Source organism: Cebus imitator, unplaced genomic scaffold, assembly GCF_001604975.1.
Source record: "Cebus imitator isolate Cc_AM_T3 unplaced genomic scaffold, Cebus_imitator-1.0 Scaffold8, whole genome shotgun sequence".
NCBI classification, from domain to species: domain Eukaryota; kingdom Metazoa; phylum Chordata; class Mammalia; order Primates; family Cebidae; genus Cebus; species Cebus imitator.
The window spans coordinates 9939346-9962112 of record NW_016107323.1 but is presented as its reverse complement, the minus strand read 5'-3'; the positions used below and the strand labels follow the sequence as shown (position 1 = coordinate 9962112).

General features: G+C 45.8%; 1 protein-coding gene across 5 annotated transcripts in view; it reads right to left on the bottom strand.

The window, feature by feature from the left end:
• Positions 1-22767, bottom strand: part of RPH3A (rabphilin 3A) — a 342231-nt gene that overhangs the window by 20469 nt on the left and 298995 nt on the right. For all 5 annotated transcript variants that reach the window (XM_037743711.1, XM_037743722.1, XM_017543014.2 and 2 more), the window contains 9 exons: positions 15283-15412; positions 13988-14071; positions 12254-12419; positions 10709-10747; positions 10468-10614; positions 5371-5457; positions 4803-4865; positions 3680-3904; positions 1332-1411 (listed from right to left, as the gene is read on the bottom strand). In XM_037743711.1, the coding sequence (XP_037599639.1) occupies positions 1332-1411; positions 3680-3904; positions 4803-4865; positions 5371-5457; positions 10468-10614; positions 10709-10747; positions 12254-12419; positions 13988-14071; positions 15283-15412 (1021 nt within the window). The remainder of the gene's footprint in view (positions 1-1331; positions 1412-3679; positions 3905-4802; positions 4866-5370; positions 5458-10467; positions 10615-10708; positions 10748-12253; positions 12420-13987; positions 14072-15282; positions 15413-22767) is intronic.

The window sequence follows — 22767 nt, the reverse complement described above, 5'->3', positions numbered from 1 at the left end:
TCTAAGCCTGTTTCCTCATCTGTACAATGGATCTAATAAGAATCCCTACCTCGGAAGTTTCTATAAAAAGGAAACAAAATAATGTATGAGCTTACTTCGTTATTGGCAGGGTTGCAGCAGGGTGTTAAATGAATCTAAGTGCTTGCCATAGTGGCAATAAATAGGTGTGCAATAAATGCTGATACATACTTGGTGCCCAGTAAATGCTGATATAGTATAGGTACTCAATAAATGCTGATACATAATCAGTGCTCAATAAAGAAGTGACTTGGACAAAGGAATGTGTTGGTCTAGGAGTTATATTAAGCATTTCATACCTCATTTATCATTCAAATTGAGACATTTTAAGGGTGAAAAGGAAGCACTTAATTATTATAGTCAGGCAACAGGCACAGATGGGGACTGTCTTAGGCAAACTGGAACATGTGCCCATGGCCATCCTTATGGGAGAGACACTACTATCATCCCCAATTTACAAATGGGCACACTGAGACACAGAGGGGTTAAGTCACTTTCCCCAGGTCACACAGCAAGGAACAGTCCGGGCTGGTATCTAAACCCAAGGATCCTGGTTCCTGAGCCCTTGCTTGTGTGTGTGTGTGTGTGTGTGTGTGTGTGTGTGTGTGTGTGTGTGTGTGTGTGTGTGTGTGTGTGTGTGTGTGTGTGTGTGTGTGTGTGTGTGTGTATGTGTGTGTGTGTCTGTGTGCGCGCGTGCGTGTGTGTGTGTACCAGGCTTGGGGCTTTGCAGGGAAAGGGTGCAATCCCAGTCAATTACTTTCTGGGGTTTGTACTGGCTTCACCCAGGTTTTTCCCTGGGGTCTGGAATCAAGTCAGCTCACTCCCCTGGAGCCTGCAGCAAGGCTGTCCTGCCCCCTCAGAAGCTGATATTAGTGTCCCTGTGTCTCGGCTGCTGCTCCAGCGTGACGGCCGCTTCAGCAGACGGAGCCTCAGGCAGACACAGGGATGGGGCCGTTCCACGGCCGTGTCAGCTGTTGAGCCAGGCTGTCATCTCCTCCCGGGCAGCATCTCCACCATCCCCTCTAGAGACACTGCTGGCCCAGACAGATAGAGGCCGGCTCTGCCCTTGAAGCCTGGCTGCATGCACTCCCAGGAGGTGGCTGCTGATAAGTGAAACCCTCCGGGACCATCCTTGGAGGAGGACGTCCTCCCAGAAAGGAATGCGCCTAATTACTGTGACTCTTCTCATCACCGTCACTGTCATCGATAGATAAGCAACAACAGGAGACAGGCCTGGTCACCCCTCCCCATCTGAGTGTCCTAGCCATGCCAGGGCATCCTGAGACGTCCCCCGCTTGGCCCCCATCACCCACCTTGGCTTTAATGATGGTGCACTGCAGGGAACTATTGTCCTGGTCGTAGAGAAGGCTGAATTCCAGGGCACCCAGGGTGGCTGAAGGGGGCAGAGATAGGAACCGAGATAATGAACATTCAGTCAGTCACTCAGCAAACATTTCCTGAGTACTTACTATGTGCCCAGCCTGGGCTAGGAATTGAGACTACAGAACACAGGAAGCCTTGGTTTTTGCTGTGAGCGCCTCATCTTGGTAGACCCTCTACTACCTTAGAGCACTCATGACATCTGTGACCAGCTCATCATGTGTGCGCTTGCCTAGGTAATGCCTTTCTGTCCTGTAGATTGAGAGCCCCATGAGGGCAAAAGCTGGGATTACCTTGTTGACTGCTGTGTCCCCAGTGTGCACAGTAGTTGTAGTTGCTCGCTTATTTGCTGAAGGAATAAATGAGTCTCAGCACTTGCTGTTTCCTCTGCCTGGAATGCTCTACCTCTAGATCCATACATGGCTGTTACCTTCTCATTGTCCACATCTCAGCTTAAATGTCACCTCCTCAGAGAAGCCCTCCTTGATCACTCCCTAAAGTAGCTACCCTCATAATCACTCAATATATTTTCTTTCCTTTATGGTGTTTTGTCTCCATTTGAAATGAATATGAGTATGTTAACTGTCTCTCTTCACTAGAATGTTAGCTCCAGGAGAAGAGCAGGCATGTCCATCTTTTTTTTTTTCTCCATGATAGCCCCAGCACCTGGAACAGTTTGAAGCACTTAGTATATGCTCAATAAACCCTTGTCAAATATAGAGATGAGTGAGTGTGCAGCATATGGAGACAGGTTTGTAATAAACTGCCAGGATAAGTTAATAACAGGCACAGACATGAGGCTAGGATGACTCATCTATGCTTGGTGGGTTGGAGACATTTAAGGAAGACGGAAGGAGCAGTGGCCAGTGTTCCGGGGAAGGACCAGAATAAGGGAGGGAAGAAGGGTGGATAGACAAGGCATATCCATAGCAGAACCAGCCTGTGGCTGACAAGGCGGGTAGGCTCCTCTCACTCCTTTCTCCTGAGACGGCAGACCCATGACCCATGGGAGAGCACAGGGAATGAAGGGGGACAGCTGATCTTTCATGCAGGCCTGGCCTCTGCTCTGCTACAGCAGTGCGACTGACTGCCAGCCCCTCCTGGCACTGACTGGGTGAGCTTGGACAAGTGCCTCAACCTCTCGGAGCTTCATCTCTCAACCTGTAAAACGGGAGTCATCAAAGCAACTATGCCCAAGCTCACTGGGAAGATTAAATGGACAAATGCATAGAATACACTCAGAACAGTGCCCAGCACAAAACAAGTGCCCAACACGTGTTGACTTTCATGACCTCTCATGTCTATAATGCATAATAACAATTCCTCGTGTGTGTTTAACACTATGTAATAATAATGACTTCCAGTTCATGAAGCACCTTCCCAGAAGGCATCTGAGTTTATCTGCCCCTGAGCCCATGGGGGAGGTGGTGCTGTGCTTTTCTGACATGGTACATCAAGGCCATGTTGCTGGTCACAGCCTTGATCTGTTTCTTCTGTGTGGGTCCAGTTTTCCCACCTGATCAGAAACAAATGAAAATGCCCCTACCCACCAACACATATTGGATGCAGACACTTGCCAATCCTGCCTTCATCTAGCTCACAAAGGCTGCCCCAGGCACACCAGGGGAAAAAGATGTCACTGGGGTGTATGTGTGTGTGTGTGTGGGTGGGGGTGGGGGGTGTATCCCTGGGACTTGTGTGCCTGTGTGCACGTGCGTATATCCCTGGGACGTGTGTGTGTGTGTGTGTGTGTGTGTGTGTGTGTGTGTGAATCCTTGAGACTTAGGGCCAGAGTGGGGCAGGTACACTGCAGGCATTTAATAAGGAGGCAAGAGAAAATGCCCAGTAAATTTTAAATCATGATTGATAAATTACTTATAGAAGATATACATTAAAGAGTTTTAAAAACTGTTAAAATACGCATTCACGCCTAGGAATGAAATTGCTGAGTCATATAATAATTCTGTTTTAACGTCTTGAGGAACTGGTAGACTGAACATCGAGAATATGGCTAGTACCACAATGATTTAAATGGTAGCATTGATGTTATTTGTATTTTATCACAATAAAAACTATACGTAGTGCTTAATCTTTAGGAAGCTGATATTATTTTGTGAATTTAGAAACACAAATCTGTACTTCTGTCACTTGGTGGATGTTATCAGGCCTGGCTGTATAGGGGCTGGGGGTAGACAAGGCTGACCCTGAGCCATTCCTGTTTCCCTGGGCTTGGCTCCTGAAGCGATTTTTCCAAGTTACCTCTCCTTTAGGTCCCACCTACTTGCTTCATCCGAATCGTAGCTGTTGGCTTCCTCCTCCTCCTCCTCTGGGGGTGGTGGCTGGCGGGCTGCAGCAGGCTGGGGGGCAGCTGCAGATGCTTGGGAATAGGGCCGGGAGGGGTGGCTCACTCGGTCCTCTCTGGCTCCAACTGCTGGGTAGCCCCCGACTCCCCCGGTTCTCTCCTCTCGGGGTAGGGCAGTGGTCCCAGGGTCACTCGGAGCCACCTCTACAGGGAGATAAGGACAGGAAAGATGCAGCTGAGTCCCTGTTTCATAACAGCAGCATCTAGGGACATTTCAAAAAATGCAGATTCCCAGGCCCCACCCAGAATCAGTGGATATGCAGCGGGGCCTTGGGAATCTGTGTTTGACAATAAGCCCCTCAAGCTGATTCAGATGTAAGCAAAACAGACCTCGTGGGGGTACAGATCAGTGGTGTGGACTCTGGAGCCAGACAGCCTGCATTTGAATCTTGGCTGTGTGACCTGGGGCAAATTACTTAATGTCCTAGAGACTCAGTTTCTTTATCTGTAAAACAGGAATTATAATATCTGAAGTTACCCAAATAGTAGTATTTGTTTAATAAACAAATATAGGTACAGCACTTAAAACAGTGCCTGGGGCCTTAGAAAGCAAAAATACCCTGTAGCTATGATTGATACACATGACGGTGATGCATATTGATCATATAGATTAATAGTAATCACTGTCACTCAGTGTGGGCTTAGTATACTCCAGGCAGCCCACCAAGGTTTTCTATGTATTCGTTTCTTTAATCCTGCCAACAACTCTGTGAGGTAGGTCCTGGTATTATTCCCATTTTATAAATAAAGAAACTGAGACTCAGGGAAGTTAAGCAACTTGCCCAGGGTCCCACAGCCAGGAAGTGAAGGGGCAGGGATTCAAACCCAGGCAGTCTATGCTCTGAACTATGTGTGTTGGTATTTCTATCTATCTAATCCTAGTATGGATTATCTAGAGTTTTAGACTCAGGGGGCTGTTTAGATCTCATCAGACAGGTCTCAAGGTACAGGCTGAATCAAGATCTGGCAGCTGCCTGCTCTCTCTCGGGAGGTAGAGGAGAGGTGGCCACTTGGGCAAGCTTGGGAGGAAGCAGATACTTGCCTGGCTTCTGATCTGGAACGCGTCCTGCTGGCCCAGGACCAGGTCTGCTGCCTCCTGGGGTCCCTGAGCAGAGAGAAGAGAGCAAGAGAGATGCAGCGGAGAGGGTGGCATCATTTGGGTGTTCACCTTTTCCTTCTCATTTCACAGGTGTGGACACAGGCCCAGAGGCCGAAAGGAACCAGAGGCTGCAGGAACAGTCCCATTGGGAAGGGAGCTTTTGGATTTAGAAAGGCCTGGACCCAAGTTCCAGTTCTGTGGGAACCTCCTGAGGCTTGACTTGCTCCTCTGTGAAATGGGGGTGTTGGTCCTCGAGGTGGGAAACACTGGCGAATGAGGCGCCATCACTTCCTGCACTGGGTGGGTAAGATGCTCCCCTTTCCTCCTCCCTTCCAATCCAGCTTCTCAACCCAGAGGATTATTCATTCTGAGGGTCTTAGAAGAGCTTAGGATTTAGTTGTGGCTGCAGCTTTGCAGAAATCCCAGCATGCTCTGCAAGCAGGGGTGGTAGGTATTGGGGTCACAGCTGAGTGACAGCCCGGGCAGGTGCCAGCAGGCGTGTAACAGGTACCTGGCTGCCCAGGCTGAGGTGGTGCTGGGCTCTGCACCGAGCCTGGGGCAGGTCTGGAGGCCTGGACTGAGTTGGCCCGTCTCAAACCTGCAGAGGAAAGAAAAGAAAACAGCCATTATGTGTCACACACGCGTGCACACACACAGCAGGAAGGAGCCTGGGACCGCTCAGCCGGCATGGGATGAGCCCCTTGAACTTCCACTGGAGGCAGCTGCTCACTCGCTCAGCTCTTTCTGAATCTTCTGCCTTCAGTGTGTTCTTCCCTCTCAGTACTCAAACTCTGGCAAGTCACAGCAGCAGCACAGTTGTCAAAAAGCACAGGTTCTATAATCTTCCCTCCACCTGTGTGATCTTGCTCAAATGACCAGTTCTCTCTGGGCCTCAGTTTTCTCACCTGGTATATGGGGATAATATCACCTAACTGATAGAGCTGTGAGGAGATGCAATGATACAAACAGGCAATGCTCAGAACAGTACTTGGCATGTACTAAAAACCCAACACATATCAGGTGGTGAAATTATTTTATTATTATTGAAAGAATGTGTCTCTATCTTCATATGGACTTGGCTTTGCCTTCCTGCTGTTTCCTATGTGGGCTATGTGACCTTGGGCTGGTCACTCATTCTCTCTGAACCTTCGATGCCTCATGGAGGCAACAGCTCCACTTAACTCATAATAATAATAAAATTAAAATTTATTTAGTGCTTACCATGTGCGAGGGACTTTACGTATAGGAACTTCTTCAATCTCTAATAACTTTATGTGGTTGGGCCTTATTATCTCCATTTTACAGATGGGGAAACTGAGGCACAGAGCAGTTACTGAGCTCATCCAATGTCTCTTGGCTGGTTTGGGCAGAGCTGGTTTGAACGTCGGCAGTCGGTCTCTGGAGTCTGTGCCAGAGTCCCTTACATGCTGTTGCTTCCCAGAGAGGGACTGAATAGAATGAGGTATGCAGCAGTTTCTGGTACCCAGAAGGTGTGATGTTCTGGGAAGAACGCCCTGCCCTCTCTTATCTCACTGGGCTAGATGCCATCTTTCCTGAATCCAGCACTTTTGGCTGGATGGATGCTTGAATGCACATGACAGAGGGCACTTTACTACCTTTGTCTGGGGGCTTACAAATCACCAAGTCTTGTCCCAGTTTCCTACATTGGCACTGCCATTTGTCTGTTCATTTGAGGCCATGTTCATTTGTACATTCATTCATTCAACAAGCATCCATTGAGCATCCACCAAGTGCTAAGCCCTGTGCTAAGATGAACAAAACACCATCTTATACCCTCCAGGAGTGTACAGCCCAGTCACAGGAAGGACACAGATACTGAAATGATGAGTTTACGAGGCCACAATAGCAAACAGTGATTGAGTTATTCAAATGCAACAGGCCTTGAACATCACCTCATGGGATCTTCACAACTCAATGCCATGCATAGTATTATGTTCCCCAATTTGCAGTTGAGGTAGTGGGGGTTAAATATGCCCAAGGTCACATGACCAGGAAGCCCCCAAGAAAAGACTTCTGTCCAAGTCTATCTCAGATCTTGTTGAATGTGTAAATGATACCTGAAGCTTATCAACAATAGAATAAGCTGCTCCATGAGGTAGGGAGTCACCCCTTACAGAGAGCATGTGGGTGATAAAGCCCCTTTTAGAGACTCTCTGAAGGGATTTCCACACTGTGTATGAGGGCAGACCCTGAGATTTCAGGAGTAAGCCCTGAAACAAGGGAGTTTGTTTTGCTGAGCTGCTCACAGTCCCTCAAGTACAACTAATAACAGACCAGCTAGGAGCATCGGTTCTGCATGTGAACTGCGTGGGTGAAACAGCCCTGCTATTACTTTTATGTGACTTTGAGCTTTTTTTAACCTCTCTTTGCCACATCTATTAAGTGAGGATGACTACAATAGTACCTACCCCAAAAGAACTGTTGTTTGGATCAATGATATGACCCATGCAAAGGGTTTAATCACATACCTGGCAGAGCAGGGGCTCAATAAAAGCTTAAGTTGCTATTATGATTATTAATTCCAATCTGCAAGCCTTTCAGAGCCTATAATCAACTAGGAATCAGTATGGGCTAAAAAAACAGGGAGCAAGAGACAAAATTATGGTAGGTGCTCCAAATATTTGGAAACATAATAAATTAATGGAGAGAGACATGTCCCTGGTATTACCAGGGAGGCAGATTCAGGCTATAATGCTTTAGACAGTGATAAGCCCTGCATTAGGGCTGCATCTTACTACTCTGGGAGCTCAGAGAAGGTAGCAGCTAACACAGCTCAAGGTGGAGCAGGTGGATGCTAGAAGCTAGAGAAAGGGAAACATTTACATTGACTCTTGAGGGACAGGGGATTCAAATCCATTTCGGAAATGTCCTGTGACTGTCTTTGTCCTCAGAAGACAAAATAATATAGACATTAAAAGCAGGGTTTGATATGTAGAAATTAACTTGAAATGGATCAAAGACTCAAACATAAGGGCTAAAACTATAAAACTCTTAGAAGAAAACATGAAGGAAATTCTTCTGACCTTAGATTACACAGTGATTTCTTAGATATGACACTAAAAACACAGGCAAGAAAAAAAAAAAGATAACTGGGCCTCATCAAAATAAAAACCTTCTGTGCATCAAATGACACTATAAAAGTGACACAAAACAACCCATGAAATGAGAGAAAAAATGTGTAAATTCTATACCTGACAAGACATTAACATCCAGAATATACAAAGAACGTCTATGACTCAACAACAAAAGACAAACATCTAATATAACATGTGTACAAAGAACTTGAATAGCTGTCTCTCCAAGGAAAATATACAGATGGCCAAAAGCACATGAAAAGGTGCTCCACATCACTAATCATGAGGGAAATCAAGTCAAAACCACAAGGAGATGCCACTTCACACCCATTGGGATGACTATTATTAAAACAAAAACAAACCCAGAAAACAACAAATATTGATGAGGACATGGAGAAATTAGAGCCTTTCCGCACTGTTGGTTGGAATCTAAAAATGTCGCAGCCGCCATGAAAACCAGTATGCTGGCTCCTCAAAAAATTAAACACAGGATTACCATATGATCCAGCAACTTCACTTCCAGGTATACATTGAGAAGAATAGAATGTAATAGATATTTGTATGTCAGGCACACAGCAACATTATTTACAACAGTCAAAAGGCTGAAACAACCCAAACTCCCATTGATGGGTGAATGGATAAATAAAATGTGGTGTATATATATATGTAACATATATATATATACACACACACATCACTATATATATGTATATATACATGTATATACATATATAACACTATATATAGTATATGTGTTATGTATATATATACTATATGTATTAATATACAATATATACCATTTTACTATATATAGTCTGTTGTGTATATATGTATACTATATTATGTGTGTATATATGTATTCTACATAAATGCACAATAGAATATTGTGTATTCTAAATTTAAGCCCAGTGTTCCATTATTGGAACGCTAAGCTGGTAGGAGTTATTTATTTCCTACTGCTCAAAGTCATCACCAAGGTCTGATTTTTCACACAAAAAATTGCAGCCTCCAGCATAAATGGGTTAAAAAGGAAAGAAATTCTGACACATGCTACAACGCGGATGAACCTTGAAGACATGATGCTAAGTGAAATAAGCCAATCATGAAAGGATACATTCTGTATGATTCTCCTGATATGCGGTACCTAGAGTAGTCAAAACCGTAGATACAGAATCAAGAAGTCTGGTTACTGGGGGCTGGGCAGAGAGAAGAGCATGGGGTTATTATTTAGTGGATACAAAGTTTTAGTTTGTAATGACAAAAAAGTTCTGCAGATGGATAGTGGTGTGGTTGTGTAACCGTGTGAATATGCTTTACACCACTAAATTGTATACATGAAAATGGTTAAAATGGTAGATTTTATGTTATATATATTTTACAACAATTAAAAAATGACTTTAAAAGGCATCGCCAATAGAAACTTCACCTCTGGAAGAGAAAAGAAAAAGTACAGGCTTTGATGTTGGACATATATGGAATTAATTCTCATTTTAACCAATTATCAGCTACGTGACCTAGGGCAAGTGGCTTCACCTCTCTGAGGCTCAGTTTCTCTATCTTGTAAAATGTGAACAAGAGAAGTCTCATATGTGGATTTTGGAGTTGCAGTAAGGATTAAATGAGATAATATATGGAAAAGAGCTTGAGACAGCATTTGGCACATGGTAAACACCCTATAAATATTTCATGATGCTGAGGATCTGAGAAAGTCCTCTTTCGTGGTTCATCTGAACCATAGGTTCATTGGGGGGAGGGGTCCGGGCAGACGATGAAGCACAAGGTGTGTACGTGCCCAGCTCTGTTGCCAATAAGAGGATGTGAAGTGCTAAGCTACACACACACAATTCAGGAAGAGAAAGTCAGATGTCAACCTGGGACCCAAGTATTCAGCCAATGTGACTTAGACCCAGACACAGCCCCTTCCTGAACGAGAAAGGAAGCTGCTCTGAGGTCTTGGAAAAGGGGTTGTGAAAGAAAGATGTTCCAATACGGTAGACATTTCCTTCAAAGCCTTGTGCTCAAGGACTCCTACCAGTGGGCACTCTTGCCAAATAAACCCACCATGAGTGAGGCCAGAAATGTGAGGTACCCAATACTAGCACCCGTCAGTAACATCCTGGCCATGCTTACCTATGCCATATGCCCAGACAGCAGAGCCAAGGAGAGTCTTGGAGAGATCTTTGAGAGTGAAGCATCCTTACTTTGTTCAAAGTCTAGGGATATTTTCCCCGAGGTTTTTTTTTGAGGGGGGGACAAAAAATCATGCTTCCTGACATATGGTATTACAGCAAGAAAAGGATCTAACCAAAACTACAGATGTCTAGAGCCAGAATTGTTTCTGAATTCTGTCTTTCCTCTGCCATAGACTAGACCCAGTATCTAGAATAGAACATGGCACATAGGAGGTGCTCAATAAGTGCTGCCTAAATAAATGAATAAAAACATTGTCCCCCTCATTCTTTTTGAATCTTCCTATCCAGAGAGCTGTCTCTGGATCTGCCCATCTTGCTCACCTGCTGGGCTCCGGCAGGAGTCTCCAGAACCCCCGCTGTGGTCCCGGTTCTCTGAATCCCGGCTAGATGTGCTCATTCGTGCCTCGGAGGCCCTGCGCACAGGAGGCCCATAGCTTCCTCGCCCTGGAGCAGAGGCCGCGTCAGGGCCTGAAAAGAAGAACATGAATTGGATGGCAAAGGGCATCAAGGGAATGAGGTGAATTTCTGTCTCAAGTTACAAAACAGAGTCATCAGAACCCACCTGTCTTCTGACCTTGGCCCCTCCTATCCTCACTGTCACCTGGAGAAAGAAAACACAAATGATGAGGAGTAACAGTTTTCTGGTGTCTGGAAAACCAGCACTTAAGAAGCCTACAAAGGGGTTCATCGACTATTGCCCGAGAACGTTTTTAAAAAATTAAAAGTCTTCCTCCCAGCCTCCCCTGATTTAACTCCTGTTTACAATTTCTTTTTTTTTTTTTTTTTTTTTTTGAGACAGAGTCTTGCTCTGTTGCCAGGCACCAGGCTGGAATGCAGTGGCACAATCTCAGCTCACTGCAACCTCCGCCTCCTGGTTTCAAGCAATTCTCCTGCCTCAGCCTCCTGAATAGCTGGGACCACAGGCATGCATCACCATGCCCAGCTAATTTTTGTATTTTTTAGTAGAGATGGGGTTTCACCATGGTCTCGATCTCTTGACCTCGTAATCCGCCCACCTCAGCCTCCCAAAGTGCTGGGATTACAGGCGTGAGCCACTGTGCCCGGCCCTGTTTGCAATTTCACATTATTTCCTTTGCATGCACAAACACATATGGGCATACATAGGCTTTATAAAGCACAATCATGCTATACAGCATTCTCAGCCTAGAAGAACCAGGAAGAAGGAATCTTTTAGTGGTGAAAACTGGGGACTCCTCAGGGATGCAATATATGCTGACCATTTGGTGATTCTCTGCAAGGAGTAGAAATTGCTCATGCCTTGTCAGGAAGAAAACATTTGCTGAATGCCTTTTAGGTGGCAGGCATTGTGCTACGTACCTTGATAAGTTATCTTATGAGAAACGCAGGTGGACACTTCAGTATTTGAGACGTTCAACTGTACCCTTCCTTTCAGAAGTGCTGCCTGCACTCAATCTGGCATTGTCATTTAGTCCAGATTTTATCACTTAGTGTCAATCAAAATTATTGCAAGGGCTTTATCCGGTCAGTCCTGGTGGCCTAATCCAACTAAAATGTATTTTTACTATGGCTGCTTTTTAAGATTTTTGCCATTTTGCTTCTCCCTCTTAATCATCTTAATAATTAATCACAATACTTGGATAACAGTGATAATGTCAATAGTAGCAATTTAGTAGTACTAATTTTCTTTTACTACTTTCCTTCTATTCATCTTTCACTTTTAATTAGTCCAAGCCGGACTTGTTTATGGAGAGTGGGAGAAATATCAGGGTCTAGGAAGGCTTCTCAGCAAGCCCCATGTTCTCCCAGGCTCCAGTGTGATCTTGGTGGTAAAAGTCACTCTACGTTCCCAATTTTAATTTCTACCTCTTATACACTAGATATTCCACCAGGGATGACCACAAAGCCTCTGGGCAGCTTGGAGTTGCTGGAGAGTTCCCTGTGTCACCCTCTTGATAAGGATTTATGGTGAACTATGAAGGAGATATAAGAGCCCTAGACCCAAGTCCAGAAGCGGATTGTCCAGTAACTGGGTGGAAACACAGACACGATGTCAGGACATCCCTCAGGTAGACCAGGTGGCCAAGATCTGTCCTTGGTCCTAAAAGAAGAATCTGCTTTGTCCTACCTCGAGTTGGAGCCCGGGCAGGGTGCCTGGGCTCAGGAGCAGGCTGTTCAGGGGCAGCAGGCTCACTGACAGGCTCCTGGGGCTTGGTCTTCTTTATAGGCATAGGCTGTGGGAGGACCTGTTTGGGGAAGCCTTTGAAGAACCATGCTCCAGAACGCTTCCATACCTGGGGAGGAGAGACAGGGATTGAAGATGTGGCAGCCAAGTACTGCCGCTCTTACCTTCACGAGTGCCCATTTTTATCTTTCCTCTTTGTCCAAAGCACACTGACACAATAGCCAGCAAGCTTCTCTTACTGCTACAGAGCCCTGCACAATTCATATTTATTCAGCCCGCTCACCCTGAAAACTCAGTATAAAGGGCTTGAGTTTACCCATGTTATAGATGGAAAAAGTAGAATATCCAAAATGTTAAGGACTGGTCCAACAGTACAGAGCCAGAGAATGGAAAAACAAGGGCTCACTTCCAAGTCTTCCACCCCTTAAATGTGGCATGCTCTCTACTACACTGGTTGTTATAAAGAGGGTGATCTACCTACAACTTCCCCAAGACCTCTGGCCTCTCTCCTGGCCCTGTGGGTCAGGACAGAGCAGCACACCCAGGGCAGCGTGTGAAACATCTTCCACTGCCTCATCAGATTCATTCTCTACCCTGCTCTGTGCCCCAGGAGGCTGACCAGTATGGACTGCTCTAACTGGACTCCACCAAATAAACCTTGACCTCTGTTTTCAGGTTTCTTTGGTCAAGGAGAGCACCAGGGATTACAACAAAACCTCTTGAAAGCTTGTATTGCTGAAGAGTTCTCTGGGCAAATAAGAGTTTGTAGTAAGGAGGAGGGTGGGACTATGGTGTTTATTTCCTTGCCCCCCCCCCCGTCCCCTGGTAGTTGGACAGTGACTGCATTACTGTTAGGCTACACCTATCTTCCAGTCTGGGAACCACTCCCTCCTCTCTCCCTTCAGTCTTAGGAGGGGAAACAGCAACCCTGTTGTTGCTGGTGCTAGGGTAACTCACCATCCCTTGCTGATTTCTCTTAGCTCTGTCTGGACCTTTGTCAATAACACCTTTATCAAACCCTTGATTACCCTACCGAAGCGTGCCAGCGCTTTCCTGCCAGGCCCCTGACGGATACTGAGGAGAACATGGTTTTTTAAACGTGGTCCCAAAGGCAGAACTCTGCAGCAGTGGCCGGGGGATGAAGAAATTGGGAGAGAGAGAAAGGATTTAATTGAAGTAAGACGAGAAAGAAGCAGGACTGGGGAAGAGAAGGATGCCATGGGAGAAAGAAAAAGAGACAAAGAGAAATTGCAGAGAAAAAGGTGTGAAGATATGAGAAACAACAAAATGAAAAAAGGAAAAAAAAGGCAGTAAGGATTAGAGGAAGAAAAGGGCTCAAACAAGAGGACAGTGTGAGGAAAGAATAAAACGGAAATAAGAAATGAAATAGAGAGAAAGGAAAGGTGTTAGGAGAGGAAGATCCATAAGGCAAGAAATGGGAACAAAGAAAGAACAGAGGCCAGAGGGCAATGAACAGAGAGGGGAGAAGAGAGGATGGAAAGGAAGAAAAGAAATCACAGAAAGAGAGGAGGAGAAAAGAAATTCCTCCAAACACTCTGAGGCTTTGTCAATGTTCACTGCTGAACCGGGTCCTTTCATACCAATGTCTTAAGACATCTCTTAAGCTGGCCAAGGAAGGAGGGTGATGTAGGAGCCAGACGGAGCCAGGGCACTCACCTCCCTCTGCTCGATGCAGATTTTGCAGAGCCAAACAGAATGCATGCGGTTGTTGGTCTCCACTCCGCACTTGGTGCAGACATTCTGTGGTTGAAACACAGCCAACACACTCAGATGAGCCAAGTACATGGGAGGCACAGCAATGTATTCCCCCACCTTCTCTTGGTGAGCGTAAGGAGGAAGAACTTTCCTCCATTCATCACAGTTCCTTCCATGAGCAAGGCCAGTTAGAATAAAGTTCCAATTTGAGTCTTATTTCCAGTAACAAGAACTTAAGTCATTCCCAGCACTGGATGAAGGAGTTCTCTAAGCGTCTGAATTTTCATCATCCACAAAGGGGAGATCATTGACATAATTTTTTTCTAAAGAGGAATGGCCATATATCCATTTTGTGTCTTAATGTATTTTCTCTTTATTTCCAAAATGGATCTGCAACAACCTAGACTATGACTAGTTTAACTCCCCAAGGAGAAGGAAGATATCTGAGTAAATGCCATGGCTGTGTGATGGAATACTATTCTTTATTGAATTTCCTGGAAGTTAAGGCAATTAGGAAAATTTGATGGGTCACAAAACTCTCACTATTGAGTTGACTGCAAGTTTTTCAGAATAAACTTTGCCAATATTTCATTCTACATGGGAGAAGGGACATCAAGCTGGAGATGAAGACACTATAGATGTCTCCAGCTGTGTTGTCCAACTGAACCCTTGGAGTTCAGCAGATCCCAACTGAACGGCTGTATCTCTGCTCCAAAACTGTCAAGTGCAGAAAGTTTAAGGAAAGGTTAGAGGCTGAACAGAGTTCAGGAAGACTCTTCTTTGAGAAAAAATGCTCTGGAAGCTAAAAGATTCTACTTGGCAGGATAGAGGCTTTCTAAGTTTCTTGTATCATAATACACGATACAAGAATGCTGAAAGCATTCCACATACACACATGTATAAATATGTGCTTAGCAGCTCTTTAAATTGACACATATAACTTGCTAAGGTACAACCAGGATACCTGCAGGCTCAATCATAGCTCATGTCCTGTCACAGTCTCCCAAGTTCGCTCTGGATGAAGCTCAGCTCTAAGAGACAGAAGGATCAGAGTGGCTTCCAGGGAGAAACCAGGATCAGGATTACCTTGGAAGGCAGTAGGGCATGCAAGCATCCCAGAAAAAAATCATATACTGGCAAATGATCTTCAGGATCCAAGCTCCACCCCCAAGACCCAGTGACCCCTACAGCTGGAACTAGGACTCTCCCCTCCGCAGGTGCTACACAGGGAAGAAGGGAGAAGAGGATGAAGGTACCTTTTTACAGTCCTCACACACTACACAGGCAGAGCCCAGCATCCCCAGCTGTTCTCCACACAGTATGCAGCGGTTCACCCCATCCCCAGCCACGTTCTTCCTCATGTTTTCCAGGCGGTCCACCAGGCGCCTGGAAGCAGAGACAAGGTTAAATAAGAACTTTGTAGGACTGGGGACCACCAGCATACCCCACAGTGTCAGGGTCATGGTCTTCACCTTCTTTGAGCCATATGCTCTTGTGCAACTGATGACAGTTGTGAACTCCTCTCCAGAAAAAGGCACAGGCACATAAAATTCTGACACATTTCAGAATACCAAAGACCCCCCTCACACCCCTCAAAATCCCATCTGTTCTACTGACTTCAGATTAAGAACCTTACCTAGTCCTTTATCTCCTGTCACCTCCTCCCAGAAACTGCCTTCTGAACACCAGATCTATTTATCTGTCTCCATGCTGCCCTTGGATGCCTTCACAGGCATCTCAAACTCATGCTTTCAAACTTAACATTTCATTTTGGCTGCTCTCCACCCCTAGCTCCAGCAAACCTGCTTCCCAGTCTTGGGAAATGTCACCACCCTCTACATACTTGCTCAAACCAGAATCCCTGGGCGGGGAGTCTTCCTTGACTCCCTCCTCTCCTGATATTCAATGACCCAACCAAACTCTTGGGCCCCACCCCAGCCCAATGGAATCAGAAATTCTGCCCCAAAATTGTCAAGTGCAGACAGTTTAGGGAAAGGGTGGAGGGTGAACCTAGCGCAGGAAGACCCCCGTTTGAAAACAAATGCCCTGGAAGCTACATGATTCTAATTTGACTGGATAGAGGTCCAGCAATCTGTATTTTAATGAGTCTTCCAGGCTATCCTGGTGCATGTTCAAGAATGTCTTTGAGAATCATTTGTCTAGTTACACGGATCCTTCAGTTTCAGTTCTGTCTGCCTCAGCAGCAGAGCACATTCAGTTCCTTGTGCCTGGAACAAACACACACATTTGTGATTTCTCTGTCTCTCTCTGTTGCATACACACACACACTTTCATATTTTCCCTGGCTAGGGTGTCCTCATGCTTTAGAATAGCATTCCCTCTTGAGAGCCTCCTCTGACAACCAATTTTATTCACTCTACGAGCAACCTTGTACTTCCTCACAGCACTCGTCACCTTTGGAATTAACCACAGAGATTATCTGTATTAAGTAATCGGCTGATTGTGAAACAGTCTCTGGTTTGTCGCGGGACTACGAGTTCCCTCGTCCCAGGCACATTGTCTTGTTCCCTGCTGTGTGCCTAGTGCCAGATCAGCGCCTAGGCTGTAGCGGGGATTTGTACATGGTTGAATCAACGAGTGAATGAATGAATGAGAGCAGCTCACTCCCTACACGTGTATCTAGCAAAAGTAAGTTGCATTCAGCGTCAAGTCATGTGTAATAACAGCTTATACTTTGGTGGTGCTCACTATATGCTTAGCATGGCATGAGGTACATTGCCACCCACTTCCAGAAGGTAGGTACTACTATTATGCAATTTTGCAGGTGAAGAAAGTGTCACAGAGAAGTTAAATGACATACCCAAGGTCACACAGCTAGGAAGTAGCAGAGCCAAAACTAGAACCCATAGCTGGGCCTGGTGGCGCATGCCTGTAATCCTAACACTTTGGGCGGTCAAGTTGGGTGGATGACCTGAGGCCAGGAGTTTGAGACCAGCCTGGCCAACATGGTGAAATCCCATCTCTACTAAAAATACCAAAAAAAAAAAAAAAAACCAAAAAAGTTGGGCATGATTGTGTGCCTCTGTAGTTCAAACTACTCAAGAGGCTGAGGCAGGAGAATTGCTTAAATCTTGGAGGCAAAATTTGCAGTGAGCTGAGATCGTGCCACTGCACTCCAGCCTGGGTGACAGAGCAAGACTCCATCTCAAAAAACAACAAAATCCTAGAACCCACATTTCAAATGCATTACCCTAGCACTTCTCAAGTTTAATGTGCACGCAGACGACACGGGGATCTGTTAAAATGCAGATTCTGAAACACCAGGTCTGAGGTGGGGCCTGAGGTGCTACATTTCTAGAAAGTTCCCACGTGGTGCCATGCGATGCCACTGGTTTCAGGCCACACTCTGAATGACAACTGTGGCATCCTGTTTCCACTTCAAGTTTTTTTTTTTTCTTTTTTTTTTTTGTCACTTCCCACCAGCTTGAAGTCATCTCCTTGCCTTTCCATCAAATAAGGGCTCCTTCTAGACACACAGCCAGTGAACCCAGATAGTGCTGAGCTCCACCCACCTCTCCATGGGTGGGGAGAGCCAATGGGAGGGGACTTGGGCATCACAGCACCCAGAGGGCCCCTGGTAGCCTTCCCTGGCAGACATCTAATGCTTACTCTACCCATGGCCCTCATCGTTCCTGCCACGCCATCAGAGTGCTCCGACTTAACAATGCTATAAATAGCAGCTTCTCCCTTTTGTGTTCCATTCGAGAGAGGTGCTGCCCTGCCCAAGGAAGAGTCAAAGGCAGCATGCACGCTCTGGAGCCTCCGCTGTGACCCAGATTGCACAGAATCGCTTGAGGAGGCACAGTGTGCAAAGCTGAAGGCAGCACACTCTTCTCGATTCTTCCTCACCTTCCCCCCACCCACCCTGTCCTCCCTAGAAGTTATTTCTATAGGATGATGGGAGTGGGCAGGAACCAGAAACAAGCTCTCAATCCCTGGTTTCAGAACCCCTGTATTAATAGTAACACACTCCGGTGTTTACTGAGCACTTACTATGTGCCAGGCACAGATTTGTTTTTTAATTTTATTTTCTTATTGTATTTATGTATTATTATTATTATTATTTTTAGATACAGGGCCTTGCTCTGTCACCCAGGTCAGAGTGCAATGGTGTGATCACAGCTTACTGTAGCACTAACCTCCTGACTTCAAGTGGTCCTCCTGCCTCAGCCTCCCATGTTGCTGGAACCATAGGCATGCGCCACTATGCCCAACTAATTTTTTTGAGACAGAGTCTCACTCTGTGGCCCAGGCTGGAGTGTGATGGTGCTATCTTGCATGCCTGGCTAATGTTTTTAAAAATTCCTTTTTGTAGAGATGGGATCTCATTATGTTGCTCAGGCTGATCTCAAACTCATGTTCTCAAATAATTTTCCTGCCGTAGCTTCCCAAAGCATTGGGATTACAGACGGCTAGAAGCTAAGGACTCCTTTTGTTTCCTTTTACTACATGAGAAAACTGAGATACAGAAAGGTTAAGTGGTTCATGCCAGTTACACAGCTAAGGAGCAGTGAAAGCTGGGACCGAGACCCAGGCCGTCCAGCTCCCAAGTCCCTGTTCTCAGCTGCTACACCACGCAGCCACATGCCACGTAGAACCATGGGGATTGCCTTGAACAGTCCAACCTCCACCCTGCTCCATTTCCCTGCCTTTTCCTCACCAAGGGCCCCTCAATAATTAGCAAGTACCAAGCTGCACATACGCAGTCACCCTGGCTAGTTCCAGCCCATCTAACTCTTACTGCCTGAGGTTGGGACAAGATACCCACCCGATATTTCACCATTATCTTTCCTCCAAAGAATGCTCAACATATAGTTGACAAATATTGATTTTAGCCCTGGCTTTTGCCTCTCTGGACTTCAGTTTCCTCATCTGGAAAATAGGAGGCATTGGGTTGCATCGGTGGTTTTCACACTGTGCTTCATGGTACCCCAAGCGTTTCATAGAGCCAGTTTAGGGGCCTCTGTGGCAGCATGGTGGGAGAGAATTTAAGGGGTTACCAAACCTCATTCCATACAGAGCATGTCTGCATTTATCTCTTACATTCATTTGGACTGTTGAATTAGATTTCCTTTAGAAAGTTGGTCCCAGAGTTTTAAAAAAACAGTTTGAAGTTGACTAGAGTTGATAAATCTCAGGATGCCTTTCAATGCCATAGAATTATAAAATGTTATGAGAAAATGAGGTAGGCTAATGGGGACAGGGGGTGGCAGTTACATGGGGACATTTTTCTTATACACAGTTGCTCCCAACTATTTTCATCTTCATCCATTGCCTTAGTCAGAAAATAGATTTTGTCCTTCTCACTCCACCATTGGGGGTCTCAGAGCACAGAGAGTGGGCCGCTTGCATGGGTCACACAGCCACAGCTAGAACCTAGTTCTCTGCTTCAGTCAATCATCTTTGCTTTCCATGAATTCCCACAGCCTCCTGCCTCATGTTGAGCTTTGCCAAAGCAGCTCAGGAACAGGGCGTGGGACAGATCCAATTCTAAACCACAGTGTGCTTTAAGGAAACTTGAAAGGGTTTTCTGCCTCTTCCTGGAAAATGAAGGCTGTGGATTTGCCCCGTCACTTGCAAACCCACACTGTGGCCTCTCCACCTGATGCCTACTCCTTTGACCATTGACTCCTGGATGCCAAAAAGCTCCGTGAACACACGTTATTCAGAGGGTGTCTCATTAGCTCCTATCAGCAGCAGCAAATGACACAGACACACAACAGAGTCGAGATCATTACTCAACTGTCTCAGCTCAGGGATCCTTGTTATTCATGAATTCAGTACAGACCAATAAGAAGGATGCATATTTGATGGGGACACACAGATCTTCCTTCTCCTTCAGAAGACTGGGAATGAGCAGGGAGCTCCCCGTAGCCTGCCTGTTAGGACACCGTGCTGCCCCAAATGCTGGAGCCACAACATGGAAGATCCCAACAGCCTAAGATTTTAAATGAGGAAATAAAATTTTGCAAGAAGCCAAGCCAAAATTGGGTCATGGTGGACCATGCGTCACAAATGGGTCTTTATCCTGGTTATAAAACATTTCAGCATCTTCACCTGAGAAGAAAGATGTGTTTTTACCAGTCTTGGCAGGGAAGACCTAGATGTGTATGGGAGATGCTCTCTACCTTCACTGCATGTCAAACAGCCGGCATTAAGAAAAACGCAAGTGCCCAGCCATGACTCTAAACCTCAGCTATGGATCTAATACGGCCTGGATATCAGTATTTAAGCACGAAGTCCTGTTGAGAGCCAGAGCATGGGGGAATGCTCCCAAAATGTATGGTACACTGAGATCACCTGGGGAGAATGTTCAATATTCAGAGAATAATTCTATGGGGTTGGGGGAGGCCTAGGAGGCTGCACTTTAAAGTAGCTCCCTGTTTGAGTCTGCCAGTGAATTCCTGGCTACACATTAAGAAATAGGAAAGGAGGTGGTGAGGCACATCCCATGGGAATATGCTCTTCTTACGGTGTTAACTAGGAAAAAAAATAACTCAGGGTGCAGGATTGTGAACAGGGTGTGAGTTTGGGTTTAAAGCATGCTCACCTGAGTATCTCCATTGTGTGCACTCAAGTCTGTATATATGCATTAAGAAGGAGGCACATCAAGACAGTCACACTGATTATCCCCAGGTGGTGAGGGGTGATGGGTAACTTTTACTCCCCTCTTAATGCACCTAACTAGTTGGACTCCTCCATACTTTCTTAAAATGAACATGTATTACTTCTACATCGGAGAAGAAAGTGCATTTTTGAAGATGGAGATCATATGGCCAAGAGTTAAAAGACATGGGTTTGATTCCTACCTCTTATCCAGTCAATAACCTCAAAAAACTCAATTCTGATAAGAGGGGTTAGATGAGATGCACCTTACGTTTCCTCTCATGAGCAGCATTCTGGATTCTCAGATCCTGAGACTGAAACATTGACATTTATCCTCCTCTTCCTTTTTTTTTTTTTGACACGAAGGACTCTTGATGGCTGACAGTAGACCCTCTCTGCATTAGCCACCTGGTGTTATTTGCCTGCCTGGCTTTGTTTACCTACCTAATGTCTCCATCCCCTTCTCCCACATTAAGTGCTCAATTGACTGAACCCTGTAAGTGGCTGACGCTCACTACTGTGTCTTTACATGCCTGATTAACTTTGTGATGACTGCTCACACCTGGCATCCTGGGAACATCCATCACCAGGCTGGGTGCTTAAGGCGAGCTGTTGGTTACTCAGTGAAGACGGGTAGGCACATCCTATTTCCCAGGATGCTCCCAGAGGCACCAGAAGCAGTATGTCCCCTCCTCTAGGCACCAATGGATTGCCTCTGGAGGTGGTGGGAAGCAAGTTCCCAACTTGGTCTGACCTTACCATCTAAATGGAGGCAGACGGGCTATTCATTCACTTGACAAACATTTATAGAGCACCTACTATGTGCCAAGTAGACAGTGAGGATCCAACAGTAGCAAAACAATGAGATCCCTGGCCTCATGGAGCTGGCATTCAAGTGAGAGATCAGACATTGTTTAAAAAAACACGCAAATTGCCATAATCATCATAAGTACCCTGAAGGACAAGTATGAACAGCTGTGAGAACTCACAAGAGAGGGACAGAAACGGTCAGGATGAGTCCTCAGAGGAAACCAGGGAACAGCACGTGCGACGGAAGTGAGAGGTGCTCAGCATGGCTGGAAGATGAGGCTGGAGAGATGGCAGGGCACACTCCATGCAGTGTCTTGTGTTGAAGAGTGATGGGGCAACGTGCAAGGGCTTTCAGTGGAGGAGACTCAACTTCCCTCCCCCCTCTTTTTTTGAGAAAGGGTCTGGCTCTGTCACCCTGGCTGGAGTGCAGTGGCATGATCAGAGCTCACTGCAGCCTCAAACTCTGGGGCTCAAGCAATCTTCCCACCTCAGCCTTTCAAGTAGCTGTGATTATAGGTGAATGCCACGACGCCCAGGTATTATTTTTTTTTATAGAGATGAGGTCTTACTATATTGCTCAGGCTAGTCTTGGATTCCTGGGCTCAACTGAGCAATCCTCCCACCAAAGCCTCCCAAAGTGCTGGGATTACAGGTATGAGATACCCACCCCATTTAGAGACAACTCTTGGAGAAATGAATGGAGCCCTTGGGAGGCTTAGTACAGTGAGAGTTTCAGATGCTGCAGCCGTTCCAGGTAGAATGAAGCAGGCAGGTTTCTGGACTTTCTCTATATATACAGCTGAGCAGGCCTTTTGAAAATACAAGGTTGGTCCAAATGAGTCTAACTCAGTTGTGGTAAAAGAGCGTATCAGAAGGAGAGCCACAGAGAGCGTATCAGAAGGAGGGCCACAAAATGCCATTGCATGCCAGCAGGTTTCAAGGAGTCACTTGCTATATTAGCTTTCTGTGGCTGCTGGAACGAAGTATCACAAACTTAGAGGTTGAGACCATATACATTTTTCTTAACAGCTCTGGAGATCAAGGCTAACATCAAGGCGTTTACAGGGCTTCATTCCTCCTGGAGGCTCTAGGAGAGAATCTGTTCCCATGCCTTTTCTAGTTTCTAGAAGTCAGCTGCATTCTTTGGCTCATGGCCCCTTCCTCCGTTTTCAAAACCAGCAGTAGGGTACCTTTTAATCTCTCTGTGACTCTGACCTTCCTGTTCCCTCTCATAGGAAACCCTTGTGATGACATGGGGTCCCCCTAGATAATCCTGGATAATCTCCCCATCTCAAGATTTGTAG